This window comes from Topomyia yanbarensis, chromosome 3 (genome assembly GCF_030247195.1).
Source record: "Topomyia yanbarensis strain Yona2022 chromosome 3, ASM3024719v1, whole genome shotgun sequence".
Classification (NCBI taxonomy): Eukaryota; Metazoa; Arthropoda; class Insecta; order Diptera; family Culicidae; genus Topomyia; species Topomyia yanbarensis.
This window is the reverse complement of record NC_080672.1, coordinates 360950616-360977731: the sequence shown is the minus strand read 5'-3', so window position 1 is coordinate 360977731 and position 27116 is coordinate 360950616. Positions and strand designations below refer to the sequence as shown.

General features: G+C 38.4%; 1 protein-coding gene across 13 annotated transcripts in view; it reads left to right on the top strand.

The window, feature by feature from the left end:
- Window positions 1-23870, top strand: part of LOC131691455 (calmodulin-binding transcription activator 1) — a 595917-nt gene extending 572047 nt beyond the window's left edge. For 9 of the 13 annotated variants that reach the window (XM_058977863.1, XM_058977862.1, XM_058977860.1 and 6 more), the window contains 14 exons: window positions 2647-3598; window positions 6104-6309; window positions 6367-6636; window positions 6704-7461; window positions 7518-7643; window positions 7735-7970; window positions 8357-8527; window positions 9819-9886; window positions 9954-10123; window positions 10179-10381; window positions 10446-10881; window positions 10946-11020; window positions 20411-20438; window positions 20549-23870. In XM_058977863.1, coding sequence (XP_058833846.1) covers window positions 2647-3598; window positions 6104-6309; window positions 6367-6636; window positions 6704-7461; window positions 7518-7643; window positions 7735-7970; window positions 8357-8527; window positions 9819-9886; window positions 9954-10123; window positions 10179-10381; window positions 10446-10881; window positions 10946-11020; window positions 20411-20438; window positions 20549-20680 — 3831 coding nt within the window. In that variant the 3' untranslated portion in view covers window positions 20681-23870. The remainder of the gene's footprint in view (window positions 1-2646; window positions 3599-6103; window positions 6310-6366; window positions 6637-6703; window positions 7462-7517; window positions 7644-7734; window positions 7971-8356; window positions 8528-9818; window positions 9887-9953; window positions 10124-10178; window positions 10382-10445; window positions 10882-10945; window positions 11021-20410; window positions 20439-20548) is intronic. The other 4 variants (XM_058977869.1, XM_058977865.1, XM_058977867.1 and 1 more) reach the window with 3 other exon arrangements.
- Window positions 23871-27116: the final 3246 nt, after the last annotated feature.

Sequence of the window (27116 nt, the reverse complement as noted above, 5' to 3'; positions counted from 1 at the left end):
TGAAAAAATCTGTGGTCACGTCTTCCTTCGGAAGGGAAGTAAAGCCGTTGGTCCCCGGTCCATGAAATTGGTGGATCGATATCTAGTCCAGGTAGTGGAATCACCTCTCTGATGTCGGTAAAGAAGAAGTAGAGCCAACTTCTATACACTTACTAACAAAAATATCCTCCTCCCGTGATACTTTTGGAGTGTGCAGTAGTATATACGACCTCTAGCAAAAGCAAGTATCGGACTAACATTCCTTCCCTTTCCTTCCGCGATCTACGTTCGGGCCTGGTCGGCGCCGGTATTGATCAAAAACACTAGGATTACCAGGAGTTGCACATTGAAAGCTGTTTCGCTACTCCCAAGCATAATTATCTACTGATTCCCTGTGCAACTTCAGCTAGTCCCGATCGATAACGGAGTAGCAGCCAGGGGTGGTCGCACAAGCTCAAGCTCAAGCTATTGTGATATCATGGTTGATTTTGTCGAAGGACGGCAGATAAATTCACGCAAATAGCACCATTACAATCAGTCAGCGAATGCATTTGTTCTGAACGAGAGTAGGGTGGTCGTTGTTGGCATAAAACCGAGTTGGTCATCTGCAATGTAGTGTTTGCAGTGAAAGAAAATAGGGTATAAAACAACCAGTTTGAATACCGAACGAGATTCTCCGATAATTATCAATGTTTGATTTGTTTCCCTTTTTATGGACTGGAAACATGTGGACTGCTTTTTAGCAGAAAGGGAATATTTGTAGTGAGTGATACTTCGAAATCTGCACTTTTTGACAAATATCGAGGGAATAACTATGGTTACAGGCGGCCATGATTGAATAAAACGAAGACTGAAATAAAAAATATTTTTAATAGAACAGACAAAACAGTACAAATCAAGCATTTTCCTTAACTTCCAGGACACTAGGACAGTCAGTTAAAAACCAGCACATGCCCTGGGAAACAAAGACGTTATAAGCATAGGGTGACCATTCTATGCTTATAACCCGTTATTAGGTTGCTAGTTGAATTGTTTTCACTGAATTATTATGGAATCTACTTGATATTCTAGTCTCTTTACCCGAGGATTTCAAAATCGTCGATTCGAGAACAGACGATTGTTCGCTGCCCGTGATACGTATCTCGCCTGTTCCGTTCCAAATACTTTACAGCAAAGACCAGATTTTATCAGTCCCCAATTTTGTCTACCCTCCAATTTTGTCAGCCTCGCATGGCATCTGTCAAACGAGCCAAGCCATTTTCGAGTAATTTTTTTCTTACGCATATTTTTCTTATAAATGCAAAATATGCAAAAATTAAAATATCTTGTTTTTGAAACTATTACTGTGAAAAGAAATGAACACATGATGTGTTTTTAGCAAGTTTGATGATTTGATTAGTGAGGGGTTCATTTACTTAGGTGCGAAAGTGACCCCGTTGGCTTCGTACCACTCCAGAAAAATTTTTGGATGGCGGCACGAAACTAGATCCGGCCAGAAGATCATAGAGCCCTCATGTTGCTTCAATTGAGGAAGCATACGCTTCTGTAGACACTCTTCTTGAGAAACTCCGTTTGTCACATGAGCAAATCACTTGCCAAATCATGTATTTATTGTCAAGCTTTGAAAGATTTTGCTTTCCTACTTCCTCTGGAACATCAAACTTGTTCTGGGCGGTAAAGAACAGTAATCCCGAAGGCTACCGGGAGTTCATCTTGATGTAAGTCTCATCATCTATGATGAGAAAATGAGGCTTCGTCCGTATCTGGGTGTACAATTTCCGGACCCGTAATTTTCCCACCATATTTTGCCGTTCATCACGATTTGGAGCATTCTGTACTTCGCACGCATGCAGTCCCTCCTTGTCCTTGTCTCTCTGAACGAAAGGCTTGGACAGATTCAACTTTTTGGCCATTTACCTGACCGAAGCATTGAGATTCCCCTTAAAAGCTTTCACTACACGCTTATGATCCTGAACACTAATAGAACATCCATTTTGACCTATTTCGCTTTCCGTTCGATGCTCAGAGTTTGGTTGTAACGTCTAATAACACGACTCACAGTTAACTGCACGATTCCGAGTTGTTTTCCGATGTCCCGATGAAAAAAGTTAAGAATTTTCCTGGTGCTTGTGCAAAATCAATTCGCAGTGTAAACAATACATTGTAAACTACTTTTACCCAAATTTTCAAGAGAAAATACCAAGGGGTGAGTCGCTTAGCTTAGCACAAATCGAATTTTGCTCACAAACAAACAGCGTGGTAGCTTGTGCCGCAATGTGCCACGATGTGCAATGGTGTTCAGTAAAACAAAAGCAATGGTTGCTATGATTATTCAACTACACTTTGTTGACAGTTTTTGAGTTGTCAAAAGTGTGCCTCGTTGTGCCACACATTGTGGTAACAAGTGAAATGATCGTGTATTACTGTGAATCGTAATCTTTTATCGTGTTATCGTAGGTGATACAGTGTGTATTGCACATTATTCTAAGCGACTTATGACACTTATTCATTGGTGCTGTATTATAGCATTAGTAATGCAAAAAACGGGCTGTCAAATAAATTTCGTAAGCCTTTCCAGATAAATCTGCTTTTTGGATTACAGCTCATTCTTACTATGTTATTAAAAATTTTATACTAGAAAACTTAAAAAAATCCAATCTTTCACAGCTCCAAGGATCACCGGGCAGCCTACTTATCCTCAATGGCCAGCAGCAACCTTTCGTTTGTCACCCTTCCCAGCAGCAGCAGCACCAACAGCGCAAATCAGGCAGCACCGCCGAGGCTGGCAAAGACAGCAGCGGCAGCAGCAATGGTAGCCACAGTACCAGCAGTAGTATCAAAATGGAAAATTCGCCGTCCGATGCTTCGCAGCACAGTCTAATACCAAAACAAGAGATTATGGACTCGTCCTCGTCGCCCTCGAATAACTCCTCGAATGGCAGTTCGAGTAAACAGTTCTCGAGTATGTTCGGAGGTTATTCGTCATCCGGGAGGCCGCTCGGGGGCAGGCTAGATGGCAATGGTCACCACGATAGTTTGCCGTTTTTTAACGAGACGCTGGATCTGTCGCAGGAAGATATTCAGAAGACGCTTAGCGCGAACATGCCGCTGGGACATGGTCACCCGGTGTCTGTTGGAGTTGGTGGGCAACCCGGTGGAGCACCGAACGATGACGCGATGAACGGGGAAATTAACCCAATGGATTTCATCGAAAATTGTGGCACCAGTCACGATGCGGTGGATGACGATGTGTTTGTCAATTTGGATGCTTTCGATATGCTGGTGGAGTTTCCGGAATTGGAACTGGACGCTAAGAGTGGATTTTTTAATGGAAGCGATGCTGGTACGGACGGCGGAGGGGAGGTTGATGATGGCGCTAGTGATATGAGCCACTTCAAGCTCTCCGCCGACAGCGGGATTGTGATGGGTATGGGAGCACATAATGCGAACGCGTCGACCATCACGGATTTCAGTCCGGAATGGGCTTATCCGGAGGGCGGTATCAAGGTGCTAGTAACGGGTCCGTGGAGTTCCAGCTTGTCATATACGGTGTTGTTTGATTCGTTCCCGGTACCGACGACGCTGGTACAGACCGGAGTTCTGCGGTGCTACTGTCCAGGTGAGGTTGGGAGATTATGATGAGATTGAGTTTAAGATAAAATTAAGAGAAGATCAGATTGAGATGAGATTGAGGTTGTGATGAGGTTGAGATGAGATTGAAATGAGATTGAGATGAGATTGAGATGAGATTGAGATGAGATTGAGATGAGATTGAGATGATATTGAGATGAGATTGAGATGAGATTGAGATGGGATTGAGATGAGATTGAGATGGGATTGAGATGAGATTGAGATGAGATTGAGATGAGATTGAGATGAGATTGAGATGAGATTGAGATGAGATTGAGATGAGATTGAGATGAGATTGAGATGAGATTGAGATGAGATTGAGATGAGATTGAGATGAGATTGAGATGAGATTGAGATGAGATTGAGATGAGATTGAGATGAGATTGAGATGAGATTGAGATGAGATTGAGATGAGATTGAGATGAGATTGAGATGAGATTGAGATGAGATTGAGATGAGATTGAGATGAGATTGAGATGAGATTGAGATGAGATTGAGATAAGATTGAGATGAGATTGAGACGAGATTGAGATGAGATTGAGATGAGATTGAGATGAGATTGAGATGAGATTGAGATGAGATTGAGATGAGATTGAGATGAGATTGAGATGAGATTGAGATGAGATTGAGATGAGATTGAGATGAGATTGAGATGAGATTGAGATGAGATTGAGATGAGATTGAGATGAGATTGAGATGAGATTGAGATGAGATTGAGATGAGATTGAGATGAGATTGAGATGAGATTGAGATGAGATTGAGATGAGATTGAGATGAGCTTGAGATGAGATTGAGATGAGATTGAGATGAGATTGAGATGAGATTGAGATGAGATTGAGATGAGATTGAGATGAGATTGAGATGAGATTGAGATGAGATTGAGATGAGATTGAGATGAGATTGAGATGAGATTGAGATGAGATTGAGATGAGATTGAGATGAGATTGAGATGAGATTGAGATGAGATTGAGATGAGATTGAGATGAGATTGAGATGAGATTGAGATGAGATTGAGATGAGATTGAGATGAGATTGAGATGAGATTGAGATGAGATTGAGATGAGATTGAGATGAGATTGAGATGAGATTGAGATGAGATTGAGATGAGATTGAGATAAGATTGAGATGAGATTGAGATGAGATTGAGATGAGATTGAGATGAGATTGAGATGAGATTGAGATGAGATTGAGATGAGATTGAGATGAGATTGAGATGAGATTGAGATGAGATTGAGATGAGATTGAGATGAGATTGAGATGAGATTGAGATGAGATTGAGATGAGATTGAGATGAGATTGAGATGAGATTGAGATGAGATTGAGATGAGATTGAGATGAGATTGAGATGAGATTGAGATGAGATTGAGATGAGATTGAGATGAGATTGAGATGAGATTGAGATGAGATTGAGATGAGATTGAGATGAGATTGAGATAAGATTGAGATGAGATTGAGACGAGATTGAGATGAGATTGAGATGAGATTGAGATGAGATTGAGATGAGATTGAGATGAGATTGAGATGAGATTGAGATGAGATTGAGATGAGATTGAGATGAGATTGAGATGAGATTGAGATGAGATTGAGATGAGATTGAGATGAGATTGAGATGAGATTGAGATGAGATTGAGATGAGATTGAGATGAGATTGAGATGAGATTGAGATGAGATTGAGATGAGATTGAGATGAGATTGAGATGAGATTGAGATGAGATTGAGATGAGATTGAGATGAGATTGAGATGAGATTGAGATGAGATTGAGATGAGATTGAGATGAGATTGAGATGAGATTGAGATGAGATTGAGATGAGATTGAGATGAGATTGAGATGAGATTGAGATGAGATTGAGATGAGATTGAGATGAGATTGAGATGAGATTGAGATGAGATTGAGATGAGATTGAGATGAGATTGAGATGAGATTGAGATGAGATTGAGATGAGATTGAGATGAGATTGAGATGAGATTGAGATGAGATTGAGATGAGATTGAGATGAGATTGAGATAAGATTGAGATGAGATTGAGACGAGATTGAGATGAGATTGAGATGAGATTGAGATGAGATTGAGATGAGATTGAGATGAGATTGAGATGAGATTGAGATGAGATTGAGATGAGATTGAGATGAGATTGAGATGAGATTGAGATGAGATTGAGATGAGATTGAGATGAGATTGAGATGAGATTGAGATGAGATTGAGATGAGATTGAGATGAGATTGAGATGAGATTGAGATGAGATTGAGACGAGATTGAGATGAGATTGAGATGAGATTGAGATGAGATTGAGATGAGATTGAGATGAGATTGAGATGAGATTGAGATGAGATCGAGTTAAGATTAAAATGAGATTGAAATGAGATTGAAATAAGATTGAGATGAGATTGACATCAAATTAAGATGAGATTTAGGTGAGATCGAGATGAGATAGAGATAAGATTGATATGAATTTATGAGATACCGATGATTACCAACATATTATTTTCTCCACAGCCCACGAAGTGGGAATCGTGACATTGCAGGTTGCCTGCGATGGCTTTGTGATATCGAATGCGGTTAACTTTGAGTACAAATCGCCTCCCAAGCTTGAAACCAAGTGCGAAGCCAACGGAAACGATATGTTGTATAAGTTCAACTTACTAAACCGGCTGGAATCCATTGACGAGAAGTTACAGATTAAGATAGAACCAGGAGAACTGGTAAGAATATACATTACTATTCTAATTATTTCAAGACCTAAAGAACTTTTTTCACAGCCCGAAGATTCGATCCTTTTCAAGCAAACCAATTTCGAAGACAGATTGGTCAACTACTGTGAAATGTTGACGGCCAAAATTTGGCGATCAGTTACCCCAGGATCTTGGCTCGGAAAACATCGAGGTATGACCCTCTTGCATCTGGCGTCGGCTCTTGGCTACGCAAAACTAGTTAGAACAATGCTTACATGGAAAGCCGAAAACTCTAACGTGATTCTTGAAGCGGAAATAGATGCGCTCAGTCAGGATCAGGATGGCTCGACTCCTTTGGTTAGTAAAGAAATGTTATTTTCATTCTAAACAATTCCACTCATTTAACCGGGAATATTTTTCACAGATGTGGGCCTGCTCACGGGGACATATCGAAACGGCCATGTTACTTTACAAATGGAACCAAACTGCATTGAACGTGAAGAACAACTTCCAGCAAAGCCCACTTGAGGTTGCCAAAAGTAAAGGCTTCCTAGGCTTAGTGGTCGAACTTGAGAAGCACGAGGCACAACGAATTCACAACCGCAAAGCACAGGCACCGACCAGTTCAACAATACCCACACTAGGATCCATCACACCGTCTTTTACCACATCTTCCACCGCTAGTTCTTCCATTTGTTCTTCTTCGATATCTGTTGCCACTTCCGGCTCTTTGACTTCTTCTTCCACTTCGAATACTTCCACTTCCACTACACTCGCAAATAGTAGCAGTAGATCCACCCGTGAGGATAGCAATAATACCGTTAATGATAACGATAATCAGTCTGGTTCCGGTGCCGGATCGGAAGCCAGTCCGGAGCATAACTTTATCAACGATCTGTTCAACTATAACGATGCGCTTAACAGTAGCAATAGCGATAGCAATAGCAATGACAACTTTGCCCTTTCGTCCGCGTTCAATCCGTCACTTTCGCCGGCTGCCCTGTCACCGTACAGCGACATGAAAAGCTCTTCGGCCGTATCGTCGCTGACTAGCAGTAATCTACACTACGCACTGGAAAACAACAACTCCAATCCGATGCTGTCAAACGCGCTTTCGCCCAATTCCGATAGTAACCGGAGCCACGACGGGGTCTTTCTGAGACCTGGAGCCGTATTTTCGAGGTAATTGTCGCTATACAATCAGGTACAATCGGAATGAAATATGTTTAAATTTGCAGTGGACAAAGTCCCCCGGGAGCGCGACTCTCCAAGCGATCTTCCATCGATAGCGGAATCAATATGGACACGAGATCGTCGCTCAGCAAGACTGGCAAACCCATGCGGGATCTGCAACGGATGAGTAGGTAGGTGCTGTTTGCTTAAATTGTGTTTGATTCAGAGATTAAAAGGGTTCATAGACTAGAGTTACAATTTAATATTCGCTACGTATTACAGAACTGATCGCAGCATGTCGCTTCCGCTGTCCGCCGGAACTGTTGGCGGCCAATCGTCTCCGTTCAGTGCCGCGGCTGCTGGTAGTATCTCCAGCAAGGGTTTCGCAAACAACAGTGATTCGGACAATATTTCCCTCTCGTTGAACGACCGTACTACGGGTTCACCCTCGCAGGTTTCCAACACCCTCAGCAATACTTCGTTGCTTTCTCCATTGCGCAAGATGGACTTTGCTCTGTGTAAGTACTGTCCTAAAATTACTGAATGTGTAACTCTTTTTCTCAAATCATTTACATAATACTGGAACCAGAGAAAAAAACGAAACAGTTTATTGGTTACAAGTTTGAAAGGCAGACAGTTTCTCGCACAATTTTTGGCAGTAGTTAAATTACAAAAATTGCTTTTTGGTTTGAAGTTGTACACGAGACACATAAGTATTGAAAAAATACAAATAGCCATTTTTGCTTCCGCACACTTTTTTCCCGATAACTCATCTAATTACTTGACTTGAGTAGTGGCTTTATTGCATTTCTTTCTTTTCGAATTGTTCAAATAAACCACAAACTATATATCCGACGACAAATTCGATCCGATCCGATCCGTGTACGGGGTCGAACACACGCAGGTGAAGTTTCTGCCGCCGAAACTAGCCCCATGGGTGAGGATAATACCGATTCGCTTCAGGAGGATGAACGACACTCGACGACAGCTTTCGGCGCATCGGGCAGCGGTTGCTTCGGGTTGCACCAGCAGCACCAGGATAGTGTTGAAATGGTCCCGGGGGGAGGAACCGTAGGTTAGTTCACTTTGAAATCTTATTTTGTTTTTTTTTGGGTCGGTATTTTAGTTTCCGTTATCAAAGATGTTTTCTTATGGTTTTAGTTGTAATTGGTATTTTTGTGTTGGCTATTGTAATATTTGATGTGGATTTTGTTTTTGTTATATATTTTCATTTGTTTAATTGATCTATCTGTTGATTTTATTTTTTCTTATTTATCTTAGAATTCTTCTCGTATAAATTTGAGTTAATAGGAATTGTTTTTGTTCAATCTGTAGTCCTGTATATATCGATGTTCCTGTACATATTTTTCCAATGCAAATTATAGATATCTGAATGAATGAAATATCATCCTTTTGGTTGTGGTAAACGTTGTCATAGCATTTTGGTGGCACAGGAGGTAAGGTGCAGGTTTCATAAGACATTATGCGCCTCGCCCAGGATGTATCTTCGATGCCAGTAGGTTGGTGGGAGATGGATTTTATACACACCAGAGGGGGAACAGTGTTTTTGTAACGGGTAGCCGTTTTAGGGTAACCAGAAGCCGACGTCTTGGATTTGAAAATGGTGCCAATCATCAATTTCCGTCTTCTACTGATCGCTGCCTTTCAAATGATCTCTATATTGATGGTGGTTTTAAGTTTTTCTGGTAACCGAAAGCCGCCATATTGAATTACAAAATGGCTTCAATTAATAATTTACTACTTTATAATAAATTACGCATGACACTTTAGACAACGCTATGCGCTTTAGGAAAGTGACAGATGATTCTAGCAGACACGTCACAATTTCCGTGAGGCGACTTAAAAAATTGCGATTGTGAGAGTCACCTGGGTGACGAAGGTCATCCAAGAGTCATGAGGCGACTAGTAAGTGAGGTGACGGTGACTCAAGTGACGTGAGGTGACGGTGAGAATTGGGCCTTAGTTCTTTCAGGGGAAAAATTTTGGTATTTTAGTTTCTGGGGAATAGTTTTTTGATAAAAGTCGTAGAACCGTTAAAAGTAGATAATTTGACTATAAACTTCTCACTTTTTTTTTACTAAGAAAGGTGAAATGTGTGGTAAGTATTATGCATTCGGCATGTTTGATTCCATGTTTTCGCTCTGCTTTCGCTAGAATGTAGGACCTAAATAATAATAACAAGAGGCTATTCTTGTATCATGTGGCGGACTTATTACTGTACATGACTATAGAACAGCCTACATCGATCCTCTAAATTATTGTCAATGTGACGCGTTGCCCCATGTTTTAGTACAAAACACTTCGATGATTGGTTGTTGATATCGATTTCATATTTTTACTTTCAGGGGACAATGACGCCAAAGTATTGACGCTAGCAGAACAGATAATCGCAGCAATGCCAGAAAGAATAAAGGTATAGCAAATGGGGCTTTGTTTTTATTTAATAAAATGTTTACATTATTTATCGCCTATTTCGCTAGAATGAATCGGAGGAAATCATGTCTCTGGGTAGCCCAATGCCGGAAACGCTCAGCGAAGACACATCCGGAATGAGCATACTGAACGACTCTTTCATGGAGCCACTGCTGGATTCGTTGCCCTCGTCACAGTTCGAGGAGTTCAATTTTGAGTTCAGCGATCATAATTACAGGTAGCTTATAAATTATCGCCCGTTGAATGGCTCTTTTAAAATAATTGTTCTCAAGGTACCACGACGTTGGCACACCCTGTTCCAGTCTAAGTCCAGCTTCTTCGGGTCCGCTCCAGTCCCCTGCAAGCTACTCAATTCCACAAGATCCGCCAGTATGTTCTCCGAGTCCACCGCCAACGACGCAAGATTTCACCGAATTCCTACAAGCCACAAATTCTAACCCGTTCGAAAAGGACTTTTCCAATCTCAAACTGAATGGTAGATATTTCCATCGCAATAAATATTATATAAATACTCATAATTCTTCCGTTTCTCACATTAGATCGTGAGCAGCGTGAACTGTACGAGGCGGCCAAGTGCATACAAAAGGCCTATCGCTCATACAAGGGTCGCAAGAGTCGCATGGAGGAGCAGGACAAGGAACGTTCCGCCGCCGTAATCATTCAGAACTATTACCGCCGGTACAAACAGTACGCATACTATCGCCAAATGACGCAGGCAGCTGTTATCATCCAAAACGGCTACCGATCATACTGCGAGAACAAGCGGTTCAAAAAGTCACTATCTGCTCACTCCAATCCGTCCGGTAGCGGAAACGGAGAAAGCCCCGAAGAGGCGGCTTCCACGTCGCAGTGCATACAGAACTACTACCGAACGTACAAGAATGAACAAAGACAGCAGCAGCAGCAGTCGCCCCAGCAGCAACAGCAGAACAATCAAGGCTCCTCGAAGGAACCAAGTCCATCCGGTCCGCTGAAGTGAGTTTACGACGATTAGTAGCTTAGGGAAAGTGTGTATAAACCAATGACCTATTTGTTTCAGACGAACGTATTCGCAACGAACCCAAAACCAGGCCGCCAGGAAAATTCAACAATTTATGAGACAATCGAAAAATAAGTAAGTTTTGGTCTCAAAGCAACTCAGATACCTAAATTCAAACAGTTACAGCTTCATGATTCAACTTGTGCCGCGTGATTTCCAACGCTTGTATACAAAAATATGAAATGTTTCACATGTTTTCAATTCTCATACAACTCGCATATAATTCGCGTACAATATTCTATACAAGCTTGTATGACACTATGTATTGATTTCTATGGGAAAGTTAGAGCGTTATGAGCACCATAATATTTCATGAAGCGAAACAAATAAAATGTTTTTGCTCGTAGTATCCCTTTTCAAATACTACTAAAAATTTAAACATATTTTGTGTACACACACATGATATTCAAAATGTACACAAAACTGTGCAAAAGGTATGATTTACGCCACATGAATTTCAATAATTTTCAAATGATATTTATGTGTGACAGATAATCTTTATATGCTACCACAAATTGCAAAAAGTCAATAGAAGTGAAGTCAATATATTCAATATAGCGAATTTGATAAGCGTAGGTTTCATTTTTTTCACATTCTGTGGAACTTTAAAAATACAAATTTAAATATTTTAAATAATTTTTTATGGGGAAAACTATTTATTAAGGATTGTGAATAAAATTCATAAGTTTGTCGTATTAGGCGGAGCAAAAAAATCCATATCCATTACTTACTATTTTCATAAAACGGTCTTATAATATAAGAATAGGGTAAGGTGGGGGTAAATCCGTCCTAGTAAATGGTTTTGGCTGTAAAATGCTCATTTTACATCGGATCAAGTCGTTCTATATACCAAATTAAAGGTTAGACTTTTGGGAAACTTTCTATATATAGCATTTTACTCGGATCTTGGATGAATTTTGAGATACAAGAGTTTTACGAAACAGTTAATTTTTGATGCTTTAAAAAATGGTAAGGTAAACCCGACCGCCTATGTTTTTGGTTGATTTAGTACAGATATTACCCAAATTTTATGGGTTTTCAATGATAAATCAATGAATGTTATGTTATTGAATTGTAACATGACGAAAATGGAGTTCAATGTCAATCTTGGAATGTCAAAATCACGAGCAACAGCACGTAAACATATTCTCATTTGCAATGGAGAAATTGCGCGACGAATACTATATTCATCACGTTTTTGTGTCTTTCGTTTGTAATTATGAACCATTGCGCATAAAAATACATTGCCATTGTGCTAAAAAATAATAAAAATATATTTCATCTTGATAAATAAATATTTTCTTAGCAAAAAAGCAGTCGGATTAACAACACTATTTAGAGGTCGGATTTGCCCCATTTTGTCGTTTTTCATTACGATGCATTTAAAAAAATTATGAAAAAAGTTTGACTAAATTCATCTATGTTCTTTGTAGGTCTTTAATTAAAGAATTTAAATCCACTTATGCAATCACATTAACAATCAGAAATATCTTGTAGTCAATGATGCACAAATATCAAATCAAAAGTGGTAAAAACACACTTATTGTCGTTTGAGCATTTCAATGAAGACTAATAAAATTCTGTCATGCCACCATTATGATTATTTTCGATGCTCTACACGACAACATTAGTTCGCGTAGTTCTTCCGATTTTCGATAACAGAGGGGGGTCGGGTTTACCCAACGGTCGGATTTGCCCCACCTTACCCTACCATTATGTCCCCCAAGGAGCGTCTTCAATTACTATTGGAAATTTTTTAACTTCCGGATTACAAAAACATTTTTACTGAGAGCCGTTTTGACTGATAAAATTTCGTTTGAACTCGATCACATTTGAAACAAGTCGTTATAGAAACCCTGTAAGCGAATGTATGTCAACTTGATACGAATCTCCAGATCGGTTCTTGTCTCAACAATGAAGTTGGAGAAAATTGGGATATCGTTGTCTGGAGAAATTTTACTGCCGATGATCGCTCCGTTGGAGTGGCTGACAGGTAAACTGCCGTTCTACTCTCAATTGTCTCATGTTCCAAAACTGACAACTGCGAAAAACGTGATGTAAATTATAATAGCAATCTGCAGAGAAATTGTGCAATAAATAAAGCATTATTTTCTGAAATTACGTTCAGAGCCAACGTCTTCAGTTTTTCATTAGAAAAATTGAATTAACGTGGGTTTTTACGAAACATGTTAAGTGAGACTGTAATGCCGAAAATGAAATAGAAACCGAAAATACTACACATATCAGTTCTATCAAGATTTTTGCAGATGATGTTTATTATTTGATTTAGCTCGCGTGAAGAGCTTTCAGGAGATTTCTGGCTACATCAAAATCGGAAGTGGATGCGTTCGTCATACGTATTTGGAAGCGATGGCAGTGATGAGAAGCCTTACAGGATTGATCTCACTACCGCAATTATTGAAATCGCACCCCTCTCTTTTTACTGAAACTATCTCTCTCCACCAGTTTTTTCTAGTTCTCAGAATTTGGCATAATGTATTTCTTTATTGGGCGCTGCGCAATTATATTTTATTAGATATATTATTTTTGGATTTATTGTTAGTGAGACAATTATGCTTAGATTTTCAGCAATGGGACATACAGACTTGGAATTTTATTTACGAAGTCTTCGAACAAACTATATGATTTTGATGTGTTTTCTTAAAATATGCCTGAAAAAGAATTGTTTGATGAAAAACGTAGAATGGCAGTAAATTCATTACGAAAGCAGGCGATATTTGCAGCAGATCTGACCAGGTCAGTTATACCGCGCAGGTTAGACAAGAATCAAGAAACAGTAGAAATGAGAAAAATCAAACAGTTACCCTGGAAGGCTGAATAACAGCGACTCCGGGAGAAAGTGTAGTCGGTATGCGACAACAGTAAGAAGCCGACACAACTTCGAGCCAGCAGACAGTGGTGTCTTAGATATTCCTACCTTGATCAAACTTGTTTAGCTGAGTCTATTGGTACACAAAACGCAGCCCTCTAGGCATCAGAAAACATCTTCAATGTTTGATCTATTTTCTTTTATAAGAAACGTAAAAAAATCAAAACCAAATCAAAGAGAAATTTATGCACACGGATCTAAAATGACCTATTATAGTAATATAGCGAAACGTTATTTTTCACCATGTTAATCTACAAGTTTTTTGAACAGGGCAAGCAAACCTACAGCAGGGGACAGTAACATAGCCTATATTTTGCTTTTATATCAATTTAACTCTGTATTTAAAATATAATTTAATAACAGTGTCACGGAAATTTATGACGGTTATCATGATTGATATTAAGATGTGCAATGATTCTGCAATGCACCAAACTACAAAATTGAATTAATAAATGGGAGCTCTTTTTATTTTTATTCATGAATCCTGACGTTTAATCTTAGTATTTAGTTGCGTAGCCATTTACCATTACTTTTGTGCAACGGGATATCATAGAATTAAACAGTGGTTAGACGATCAATTGGTATTTATGCCTATTATTGCAAGATCTTATGGAAGAGATCATCCGGAATCTTAAGGGAGGCGTCTGGTATAAAATGCTCAAACCGAAGTTTATTTAGGTTTACGATTTTGAAGGAAGGTAACAATGGATCTTTTTTGTAATGTTAAGGTTTATTTATACACACATAGTCGAGGAGCGTCGCGGTGAATGCGATGACTCTCGATAAAATTGTCTGATACGGTAAAATCAATAAGTTTTGTAAAGCTTAGACTTGTAGTTAGTCGAGTGCAAAAATAGAAAAACGTTCGAGTTTCGGAAAATGGCTACATGAAAACCGAAAAATGTCATATTTTACTGTAAAATTCACTCATTTTTCTTCAAAATGAGAGTAAGATTTTTTTTTGTTCAGTTTTCTGTGGTTCAGTGATAGGCTACATATATTGTGTATTCTCATAAAAAATCCAGTCAATTCGTTAATTAGTTTTGAGTTATTGTGTTCGCCAATTTGAAGAATGCGATTTCGAGAAAAACGTTTATTAAAGAGAGTCCCACATCAAATTGCATCACGGAAAAAACGCTGCAGAAAATGACCCATAAATAGGTATTTTCTCTTGAAGCTTTGAGTAGAAGTAGTTTAGAGAGTATTTTTTACTCTATTTTTATTGCTCTCAGTTTTTCGAAAATTGTTGCCCATACATTGAAATCTGTGTGTGTTATAGCAAATATGCGCGAGGAATGCATGGCTGTTTAAATCAAAAGAAGTTCAGCGTGGCCACCGAGATCGCGGGAGACTATTCTAGAGGTTCAATACTAAAAATTAAGCGGATTAAAAATATGTCGATTTTTGTTGAGTGCTACACCAGACGCCCCTCCCCCCTTTAAGCACTCGAGCTCCTCCTGTAAGTACTCGATCGGGTTAAGATCCGGTGATTGTGATGGTCATTCTAAAACATACAATTTTTGGTTGGAAATCCTTGACTTGACCAGCCTTCGGGTATTTTGGGGTAGTTATATTGCTGAAAAATCCACCCATTTGCCTTGTTTTTGCCGGCATATTGAAGCAATGTGATCTCTAGCAATCTTTATAAACCAGAGTAGTCAAGATGACTTGAATTGGACATATTGGTTCAACAGCTAATAATATTTTATGGATTTACCCCGAGCCCGTAATGTTTGACCGTTTGAATCTGGTATCTGGGCTTTTATCGATGCCCATGTAGTCTTCGCATAAACTGTAACCCATATAGTGCAACTATTCCACATATTGTTTGGATAATGCCCTGAACACGTCGTTAGGCTCTCAAATCATACGATGTTTATTGGGGACCACCTAACGAAAATAAATTAAATTTATTTTCATCAGACCAAAGAACTTTCTGCTAGCAAGAATTCATCCAATGCTAGTATCGTTTAGCAAAACCGAGTTGACGCCGTATAGTTCTTGAACTCAGATTAAGCTGCATGCCTCGTGCAGCGTATTGGGCGACATCCTTAGGATCAGCCTTACCGAATCGATACATTGCTTGATCCTCGTTTTCCATCAATATTCGTTGCTGGTCACTTCTTAATTTTCTTTCCGTCGAGTTAAACTGCAAAAATCTACCATAAATCCTTCCTACCGTAGTATGACAGATGCCAAACTGCTTAGTGACTACGCGATTTATTTTTTCAGAACATTTAGCCCGAAGAATGGCAAAATACGAAATTCATTTAACGATTTCCTCATAACTGGTTGTTTAGAGGATTAACAGAAGAAAAATAGTTGTGAGAGAAATAGGGAGCTGAAATAAAGCAATAAATGCATTGGTGCATTTTTTGTACGGCTTTATTTTGACAGCTGTGCAGTTTATCAGATACACGTTAAATTCTATTAACCAAATGTTTGTTGATGAAACTCCATGTCATTGACAACATTATAGACAGTAAACAGCAAAAAAAACTTGAAATAGTTTGGTTATTTACAAAATGAGTAATTGTAGGGTTTGGTGCATTTTGAAGTAGAATACTTCTAATGTTTCTATACTGGAGTCCCGTTTCAAGTATTTCTGCTGAGAAATTTTCTCAGTTTTTAAATGCGTATAACTTTCGGTCTACTGAACAAAATCGCAATATTTTTGCACTTTCTGATGAGAAATATGTGCATTTGTTTTGTATTCAATTTCGCAAAATGTACGACTATAAATAAATCAAAAACGGATTTTTAGAAGAAAAAAATCGAAAACGACGGGTTATGAAATCAGTTAAAATTCAATATTAGTTCTTCAAAAGGGCGAGATTTTTGTAAACAAACTTATTTCGCTCATTATTCCGCTGCCGAGTTTAATTTCATGAAAGATACACAAGAATCAACATCTTTACCCTTGGTAGAATCAATTTCAAAAGTTTTCTGTGTTGAAATTATGATAAATTAAGAGAAATAAGCAAAACAAAACGGCGTAAACGACACACGGAAGTTCTACGAGAAGCTGAACAGTTCGCGCAAAGGCTACGTTCCGCAAGCCGATATGTGCAGGGACTTAGACGGCAACCTTCTCCGAACGAGTGTGAGGTGATTGAGAGGTGGAAGCACTACTATGACGAGCACCTCAACGGTGAAGCAGCAGAGGACGAAGGCGGTATGGCAACGGATCTTGGAGCACGCGCAGAAGACGATAAGCTGCTGGCCACTGATCTCCACCATCAAGATTTCGAAGACAAAATACATGAGAGCAAGTGGTTCTAGAGACTACAATGTGAACCTCCCATCCCGAGTTCGGATTGACGGTGACGAAATCGATATGGTCGACGAATTCGTGTATTTGGGCTCACTAGTAACCGCCGACAATGATACCAGCAGAGAAATTCAGAGACGGATCTTGGCGGGAAATCGTGCCTACTTTGGACTACGGAGGACGCTCCGGTCGAACAAAATTCGCCGCCACATGAAGTTGATTACCTACAAGACGTTGATTAGATCGGTGGTCCTCTTCGGCCGGAGATCTGGACTATGCTCGTGGAGGACCAACGCGCCCTTGGAGTTTTCGAACGAAAGGTGTTGAGTACCATCTTTGGTGGCGTGTAAATGGAAGACGGAACGTGGCGCAGGCGAATGAACCATGAGTTGCATCAATAGCTGGAAGAATCATCCATCGCGCATACCGTAAACATAGGACGTTTGTGATGGGCTGGACACGTTGTAAGAATGTCGGACGACGACCCGGTGAAGATGGTTCTTGAGGGTAACCCTACAGGAACAAGAAGACGGGGCGTACAGCGAGTGCGGTGCATCGACCAGATAGAGGACGACCTGCGGACCCTTCGAAGACTGCGAGGCTGGCGACAAGCAGCAATGGACCGAGTGAAGTGGAGACGGCTTCTGCATACAGCAAGAGACAAGAAGGCTCTAGCCTGAACGTTGTTGTTTGTCAGCAAAACAAAAGTTTGTTTACAAATTTTATTAGCCCTATTTAAAAGTTGATTTGGAATTGCCAGTTTTTGATAAAGTGTGTGAGATGAATAATAATTGAGCAGTCTGCCTGATGCAATTGGTTAAGCATGACAGTCTGTCTTCATAGTGTTATCGTTCATTCTGACTACTAGAATATATAGAAATTGCAGTTTGCCATTTTCTTAAATTTCTTCGGTAAACTGTATGTGTGGATTGTATTGGTTGAACGTGTTTAGAACATTTTGAACTTGGACTGGGAGATCGCAAGTTCGATTCCTGCTTTTGAACATATTTTTTTCTCAGTGTGTCCAATAAAAAGGGAAATTTTCACCGTATCTTCATTCTCACCGTTCAGGTCATTTTTTCTCTATCTATTTCCCTTTGGACACGTTCATAAAAACCTTGAAAGAAGGAAAATCATGACTCATGTCAAAACAAAAGATATATGTATAAAGTTATTGTTCGGATAGGAATTTTACTGATGAATTCGCCAAGATGCAATCACATTTCATGTTCTTTTCTTTTTAAATTTTTGTAACAAAATATAAAAAGTAAAAACAATTATTTGAAAATTAATTTTTAGCATAAATTTTAGTTTATGTGAAAAATGCGTTTGCAGTACACTTTTTAACTTTTTAACTAGACCGCTCCTTAGTTTGACCATTGTCCAACTAAAAAGCATCTGAATCTCAGAATCTCGTGTCAAATTCACTTTGACAATTAAACTGACATTAATTAGAGATGTAAGCAGATCCATTTCCGGTTCAACTAGCCACACAAATTCATTAGTTGGACAGAAGGTGTGGTCCAACCAGCGAATCACGACTGTATATGTTTTTTCAGTATATATTTTTTGTGCAGAAGTATTCATCCTCTGTGACTTTTTCTCAGTTGGTTTTGTTTTGTACAATTTTTTTAAATTTTGGATGCAAAAACTACTACGCTTTTTTTAAAAAATGACTTTTGAGTCATCTCTGCTGTGGCGAAATATTTTAGAATCGGTCTTCGAACTCATTTTCCAGTACTAATTTGAGCATAAGTTACCATTTTCATCTCATTTTACACTCTGTAGTGTAGTTTCGGGCTAGATAAATTAGCAAGGGGAATTCAAATATACCAATAGCAAACTATTATACATATTTTACGGCAGTGAAGCCTTTGGCTCTGAGTTGAATTTTTGAGAAAACTCCCTCACATACTGGTGCGAACTAGTGATAGAACTATTTCGGAAAAGTTCTCGCATTCTACATTCTTCAAATTTGACTGGAAGCTAGCGTTGATTGCCACGGATCCTACGAACATCAATTTAACCCGCTGCCTTTTGGCAGGTTACGTGAAATTCGTTGAATAATGTTAAAAACACGATTGTATGATGTTACTACTACGAAAACCTCTTCGCAAAATTCCCACCTATCATTCAAATATATTGTTTGCGCTTTGAAATCACTATGTTGAATAAATTCGACTTGGATAGTAGAAAAATTTGAAGTAATCGAGAATAAAGAATATTTTCTGTATGACAGATTAATATACTTAAAAATTGATATTACTTTTAAAATTTTGGTCAGTTGCTAACTGGTTTGTAGCTGTCAGTTTTTGTTGTGTATTTACTGTAAATAAATAGCTATTAGCCAAAAACTCTTGAACCGTCAAATGAAAATGTTCGGATATTTTTGGATAATTAATGAAAAATTCGCAATTTTCGTGATGTTTTTCGGTTTTCTCATTACAAGAGCGATTTAAAATAGCTTGTTAAGCAAAACATAAAATTGGATAGCAGCAGGTTTAATTTTGTTTGAGTCATCGAGTTTCTCACGCAAAAGTATCACATTTCGTGATACTAATAGATTGACGAAAATCACAGAATCACCAGTATTGTACACTTATGATTTTTTCAAGCATTGTTTAGCAATTTACATCTTAAAAGTATCCTTTATCATGCTATGCTGTTTAATTATGCTGTTATATTCATCGAAAATTTTTCACCAGTTACACAGTAATCGAACCCGACCTTTGAATAGTCGTATCCAACCGTGTGAAAATAAACTAACCCTCAAAAAGGCAAGGGGTTTCAGAGGCTCGCCTAGAAACAGTCATCTAGTTTCGATGAACTGGTAATTTGAAATACAAATCATCGAGCGTTTTCGGGCTTTCGATTCTCTTACTGATAAAACGACAAGAAAGAGGCTTTCGATTTCTTGGGTCTTATGGGGCAATGCTTCTTGAAGTACCAATTTTAGCTTGCCGTTTTGAGGGTTAATAACGATTTACAATGCAGCCGTTGTACTTTCAACGTCATAATAATATTAACCTTCTTCTCTGTTGGAAAATACGTACATAAAGAGATGCTTCCATCAGGGTTTCCGCTAATGTTTCTTTATAGATCCAGATGAAATATCCATTGCAAAAACAAAAACGGCTTATCTCTCAACTCAACTCTCAAACAGAATACTTACAAACTTGCTTGCAAATTGTTTTCGAACTGAATAGTGTCTACCAATTCCTATAAAGTAATCGCGACAATCATGTTTCACTAACGTTTTCTTACCTAACCATTCAATGCTATCATTAACGTTACGTATTTGAAGTACTTGGGATGAACAAATGACTACCGTGGTAAGATTTCCTACTCGTTATTTCTGCTTTTTCGTCAATTTTCCACTAGCAAAGAACGATTCAAAATTTCCAAAACTAAAACCATTTTCTTTCCCACCACCGCCACACAGGCTACAGAGAGAACGAGCCGAAAAAGAGAGGCAGGTCCACCAACGCAGGGCGGAGTACCTCCAAAACTTGCAGTATCACGTGGCAGCAGTACCCGGGGTACAACGGCCTACCATCGATCCAAGGTGAACTAGAGGACAAGTTGCAGTCTATAGATAATCAGCAGCAGGGCAGTGCGACAGAGCCGGCAGAGAGCAGTGCTATCTAAAACACATACCGAGCCCTCCAGTCAGTAATATTGTAAAATAATAAGGCATACTGAGAGCAGATATCCCTATGTGCTAAGAACATAGCAATGAGAGTGAGACTATCAAAACACTAGAATTTACATTGTGATTTGTTTTGGTTTTGGCAAATGAGTATCTGGATTTTTGTTGAAAGTTCGCTAGAACGAACATTGTTATGATTATTAGCTTCATTATTTTTGCGTCAGTACAGTTGATATCAACACAAGATGCACTAAACTAAAATTATTTTTATAAAACAACAAAACATTAGCCGTTAATTTTGGGAAGAATTATTCGTTTCTGCCCATAGTTCGATTTGTTTGAAATATTTCTCTGCTCGCGTTCCGTGGTGCGATCTTGCACACAATGTTGCACGCGATTGTTTCCTGAAGTTGCAGCGCGGAACTTTTTTTTCTTATACGTTGTAAGCTTAGCTTGCGGTTTAGAAGGCATCGACGCAGAGTTTGAATGTGGAATGTTACATAAATTAGGAAAGTAGAGGAAAAAAAAATACGGGACAGTTGTTACGATGGAAATGTTGACTACTAATCAGATACCTGAATTTTTAGCATAAGTGGCGACAGAATAAAGATAAAAAAGTGAAATATAAGCAAATTGTGATTATTGAATTTTTCCTTTTAAGTAAATCGATTGTACTTCTGAGAGTTATGAATAAAATGAAACAATAGATAGATTAGTAGTTACAAGAAAACACAAAGAGAGACAAAGAGATAAGATAAATTTATTAACGCAACAAAAATAATATTTTTAAAAGTAGTTGAAAAAAGGATGAAAATATTTATAGACAAAGAGATACGTTTTTTTATGGGGCATTAAGCAAACACTTTAGATGAGAAGAGAAACGACAAAAAATGCGATACTTACTCAGACGAAACCAACAGCCGAGCTAGTAATGAACGATAGCTGCATCTAGCATTCGACAGCCGACAGGCCGATGATGGTCGGAAGAAGAAAAAAACAGAGAGAACCAAGCGATGTGACAAGGTCATTAAAAATTATACGCGTCTTTTCAAAGGCGGACCTGCTACGGTCGGTTGCTTAGTCGTGTAGACCTCGACGAAGCAGGGTTGCTTTCAGTTTGGCTAGTAACAAGTGAATACATTACGTTTCAACGTTTTTTTCCTCTCTCGGGCTTGTTTCGAACTCTTTGGTCAGGGAAGCTTCTGTGGATAGTGCTAGGTTCGACGCAAGCCTGGGTTAACTTTTCACTTGAAGTAGTTGTCGAAGGCATCACAACCGGTAGCGCGTAGGATGCAATTGTAAATATGTACAGTCGGCAATCAGACCTAGGAACAGGACTCTTTGGAACGGAAAAAGCTTTTTTATTTTCTATTTGACTGTTAGTTCTGTTATTTCTTCTGAAACTGTATGAAATATATCTATATATAAGATTGATGAAACATATTGTAAATAGGCAGATTATATACTTAACTATTTATCTCATCTTTTACTACGAAATATTCGAAGGGAATATTGATGAAAATGGCTTGGTTTGTTGATTCATAAGCTAAGATTCCCAGATCCACATGCAAACACATTAGTCACACTACTTTATTTACTAGAAGACGTGCGTCCATCTTATGACTTTAAAGACTTGTAAGTGAATAACAACTATGGGTCAAAACGCATACGCAAAAGTTCATCAATATTTCTACGGAGCTGAACATTTGTTACATCCATTTTACTCTACACGCATACAGATGAAGCATATTCACAACTTTTAGAACATTGATAGATGAAAATGATAGGTCGATAATATATTTCAAAAATATTCTATTACGAAAACCCATTTAAAATCCATATTTATTCAACAAATCAATTCAAAATAAGAAAAAAAAAATCATATAGAGGACGAGTTAAGGTCAAACTTAGTTAATCCAACAATTTTTGCATTCGCATTAATCTCTATAAACTATGATCATATTAATCAGAGCATGTAAAATGCAAGAAACATAAGCATACTTGTAATTTTTCGATATACTATTTGCTATCAACAAGACAAAAATCAAACGCTAGAGATAATCTAGAATAGCAATCTAAGCAATTCGTGAAACATGATGCAGTAAAATGATGAAGGGTACTGCGATAAAACAAAACAAATCAGATAAAGTTGACTTCAAACCCCTCTACTACTACATATTTACAAACACGAATAACGTTGAGCTTCTACACCTCTACTTTTTAAAAGCAATCTCCTGTATAGAAGGAAATAGTAACGCATCTAGCCTAGCAAAGCTGCGAAATAGATATCAAACTAAAAATTAGAACTACGCCCCTAGGACTATGGGATTAACTTCCAACGTAAGGGACACAAAAAAAAAAAAAACGTTTCCAACTTTCAAAGTTTGTTTTCAAGATAGAGTTCTGTCACTGATGCACTTTAAACATAGAATGTCAAAAAAGGGTAAAGCTTTAAACAACCAACACTACTTAACAAACACACAACCTAACAGTTTCTTCACACAGTTACTCTGGCCTAAACGAATGCCAACTTCCTTCGATTTCCATTCGATGCTATCTTACAATAAGGTACTACTACAACACAACTCTCAATCAGAATCACGGTAAACTACTATTGACGGGCAACGTTTTCCTCCATTCGCAGGATCTTTTCAGCTCTAGTGAAAGGCTGAAACTACATAGATAGGGCCACCATTCCTGATATTCTTGGTGCGCACCGAACAGATGAAATCTAATTTCTTCCATTTTTATAATAGTAGAAAGCGCGAAGCAATTTCTTTTCTTTTTTTTCTCTAAATGTTCAACGACTTTTCCGAATCTTTCTCGGACTGTAACGTTAAAGCGGCAATTATTAGAACGATTATTATTTATTCATTGGTATTCTTGTTAACAATATTGTTGATAGCTTAAGAAACGAGCGAAGCTTTGGTTGGTTCGGTTCGTAAAGTTCAATCGTGCAATTTGCATTAGGTGATATGTTAAGTTTTATTATTCTTTCAACGAACTACGTCGTTGAATTTCGCATCTCGGTTGTCAAAAACGATTGTGAGTTTTGAGTTTAGTTTTTGCTTCTAGGATATAATAAAGCATTTAATGCTATTTATCGGTTATTGTATGAGTTGCGTTTTATTCCATTTGAGTTTGTTCTTTTTAGTTTCAATTTAATTGCGTTCAGGAGGGTCGGTGTACGACCTAAGAAATGACAGAATTGGGTGATACATGTTTCTTTAAACTAATAGGGACTTGTCGCAGCAGATATTATGGAGTAATTTTGAATAGTTCCTTTTTCTTCATCTAAATTTTCCTTTCATCGCAATCTACCGTGGCAGGAGACGTGAGGGTGGTGAATTTTTTATTGCTTTTAAAATGATTCTTACATTTTCCATACGTTTTCTGTCTTCCGCTGGTACCTTTCTAGATTTCATTGAGTTTAGCGAGCTTGTCGGGATAAGCATTCGATTGCGCAAAACACCACAACCTATTTTTTTGACTGTCCTCTGTAAGTAAACCAGCAATGGTTTCTACTCATGGTACAGTCTTTCCCATTTTGAAAACCGTTCTAGTTGTATCACTGGTTTCGACAAAGCTGAATGCAATTCTGCTAGTGTCTGCCTATAATCTCGATCCAATCTTGTGACCATTCTCCTATGAACCTATGGCTTACATAAAAGTGGGCATGTGGTTCGAATGATGGTGCTTTATTTTCCTTTCCTTGTGGCTTAAGGGAAAGTTCTTACTCAAATGACTAAAAAGTAAGCAAAATTTGGAGTTTTTTGAGAGTCAATGAAGAAACATAGAAGGACTTCATTTACAATCTTTATCTAGACGAAAAAATAAAACGGCGCCCGGGGTGACATTCAGTCTAAGGTCAAGTACTCGTGGAATTCCACAACTGCATATGAGGATCGATCTGAAAGACAAAATTAATAATAAGGATCTAAAGAAAACTAATTTTTTTGGAGCAATTACCCAAAAACGGGTTAAATTTGACGTAATGGTGCGATCTCAATCTTTGAGATCTATTCTTGGCAGAATGTCAACGCGAAGCATTCTGGGAACGTGCATAATGCCATGAAAAGGTTTCTACCTGAGGCGCGCGTTTCGAACCGAGAGCGTCCCATGGCGGCCAGAATGCCGCTTCGAACAATGGCCTGTAGAAACTTTTTTGATGAGCGGATCGATAAACCTAATACAGTAGACACTTATACCAGGCAAAGACAAAAAAATTTGAGAATCACCTCTTAAAGGCAACCGGCAGGCATGTAGAGAAGGAGAATTTCAGGTGCATTATATGCATCTCTCCAGAAGACACTAGATCCAGGACTCGTTTCCTTTTGCCCCAACGTTCCTGGTAAATTTGTCCCCGGCTTTCGTCAGTCATAAAATATTTATGGGGGTCTGGTAGGCAGAGCTCGGCCAGAATGTCTTTCGTGAGAATTCGAACACCGAGCACTTCTTCGGATTTCCACAATATTCTTACTGCACCACAATTAGCAGAAATTTTAAACTTTTGTCGTGACTAACGACTTACCTTTCAATATACGGGCCCCTTTTCAAAATTTCGGAAGAAAAATGATGTAAGATTTTGAACGCTTATATCTTTTGATGTACTGAATGGATTCAATCAATTTCTTCGGCATTTTGTTGAAAATATTTGTACCAATGTTGTATTAAATTTTGAAATATGTAGGACATTCATTATCAACGGAAAAATAGTGTTTTGAAAAATCTTTCGAAAACGACTCGGAAAAGTGAAAATTTTCAGCCCATCCCGCACAGAGCCGTCAATATGGTGCAGCAAAAATAATGAATAGTTTATATATACACATCAAAAAAAATCTGAATTTTATCGTTGACGTAATTGCAAACATGACACAATTCAACAAACCGTAATTTACGACATGACGGAACATTACCGTGTTCCGTTTAATTTTACATGAAACATATGCTTTACATGCGCAATGACATAAAATTACACTTCTCACCATTCAGGACAAACGCTGTATGTGGAGTAAAATTACATGATTTACGAAATTAAACGTCATGTAAAATTAAAATCAAAAATAAAACTAAGTCATTTTTGATGCTCGTATATGTCAGGGACAGGAGACGTAAATTTACACTATTTTTTCTAGGTGTGTAGGTCCACTACATGTTTGTTCGTATGATTATTCGTATTGGGTTGCTGACGAGAGCAGTTGGTGGGGGAAAGCCGGCATATTAGTTTTGGTTATGCCATTAGAAGCCGGACGGAAAGGAAAGGCTCATGCAAGCCACGAGAACGAGCGAGAAAGAGACAGTAGTGCATATTAGCGTTACGTACATTTTGAGCCTTAATAACTTTTCTTCTACTAAACGGATTGCCAATCTTGTTTCATAAATCGAAAGGAAAACGTTAAACGCTTGCTACCAATACGTTATTTGCTATATAAAATTTGTTTAAACAGTTCAAAAACTACTTTAAATGAAAATCAACATTAATGATAAAACCTATAAATAGGGGTGTCGCAGCTTTTCTCAAAGCAAGACGTGTGTAAGACGCAGTGCATAACAGACGTGCGTGGTCGTGAAAAGCTGCATCGGACGACCAATCAAATCGGCTACCACCGGAGAGAAGAAAAACGTTGGTGGAGGTGGCGGCGGTGAGAAGGCCAAAAAGCCAAAGGCTAAGAAACGCAGTCACTGAAAAGGCGGTAGTAACTGCCACTAAAAATGCCACCAAAACATCGAAGGCTGCAGCGAACAAGCCAAAGAAGGCCGTCAAACCTGCCAAGAAAGCTGCCCGAAGAAAAATAAATTCACGCGTCTATAATGTTGCCAACAGTCTTTTTCAGAACTAACAAAATACTTGTAAAGAATTAGTGGTGCTTATTTTCCGTTAGCGCTGTTAATTGTAGATGGATTTGTGTCACAGTTGTATGCAAACCGTCCTTAGGATGAATATATAATGGAAAATGAATTTTATTAGGAAGTTCCTTTTATTAATTTGTATAATTAAAAATAATTATAAAAGAAAATATTTTTCAAATTAATCTACAAACCCGAAGGTTTTTTTCAAATCCTTCCAAGAAAATCAGTGAATGTGGTAACTCTGCCACTAAGCGAAAGCTACACCAAAACGAATGATGAAAATGTTTTCATTTATCGCACAAAAGGATGGCCTTCCATCTGCATTGAAAAGTCAATAAATAGGAACACCTTGATGCAAAGCGTGCTCATTCAGTGTGAGCTGCGAAAGGGGAAAGATCATATGTGTGTACGCAGTAAAAACAATCGTCGGCAAGGTTTGAATTGTTTCAAAAGATTCTCGTTTTGTATCAACATAGTTATCTACAAACCGTCCTTATTAGGGCGAATGAAA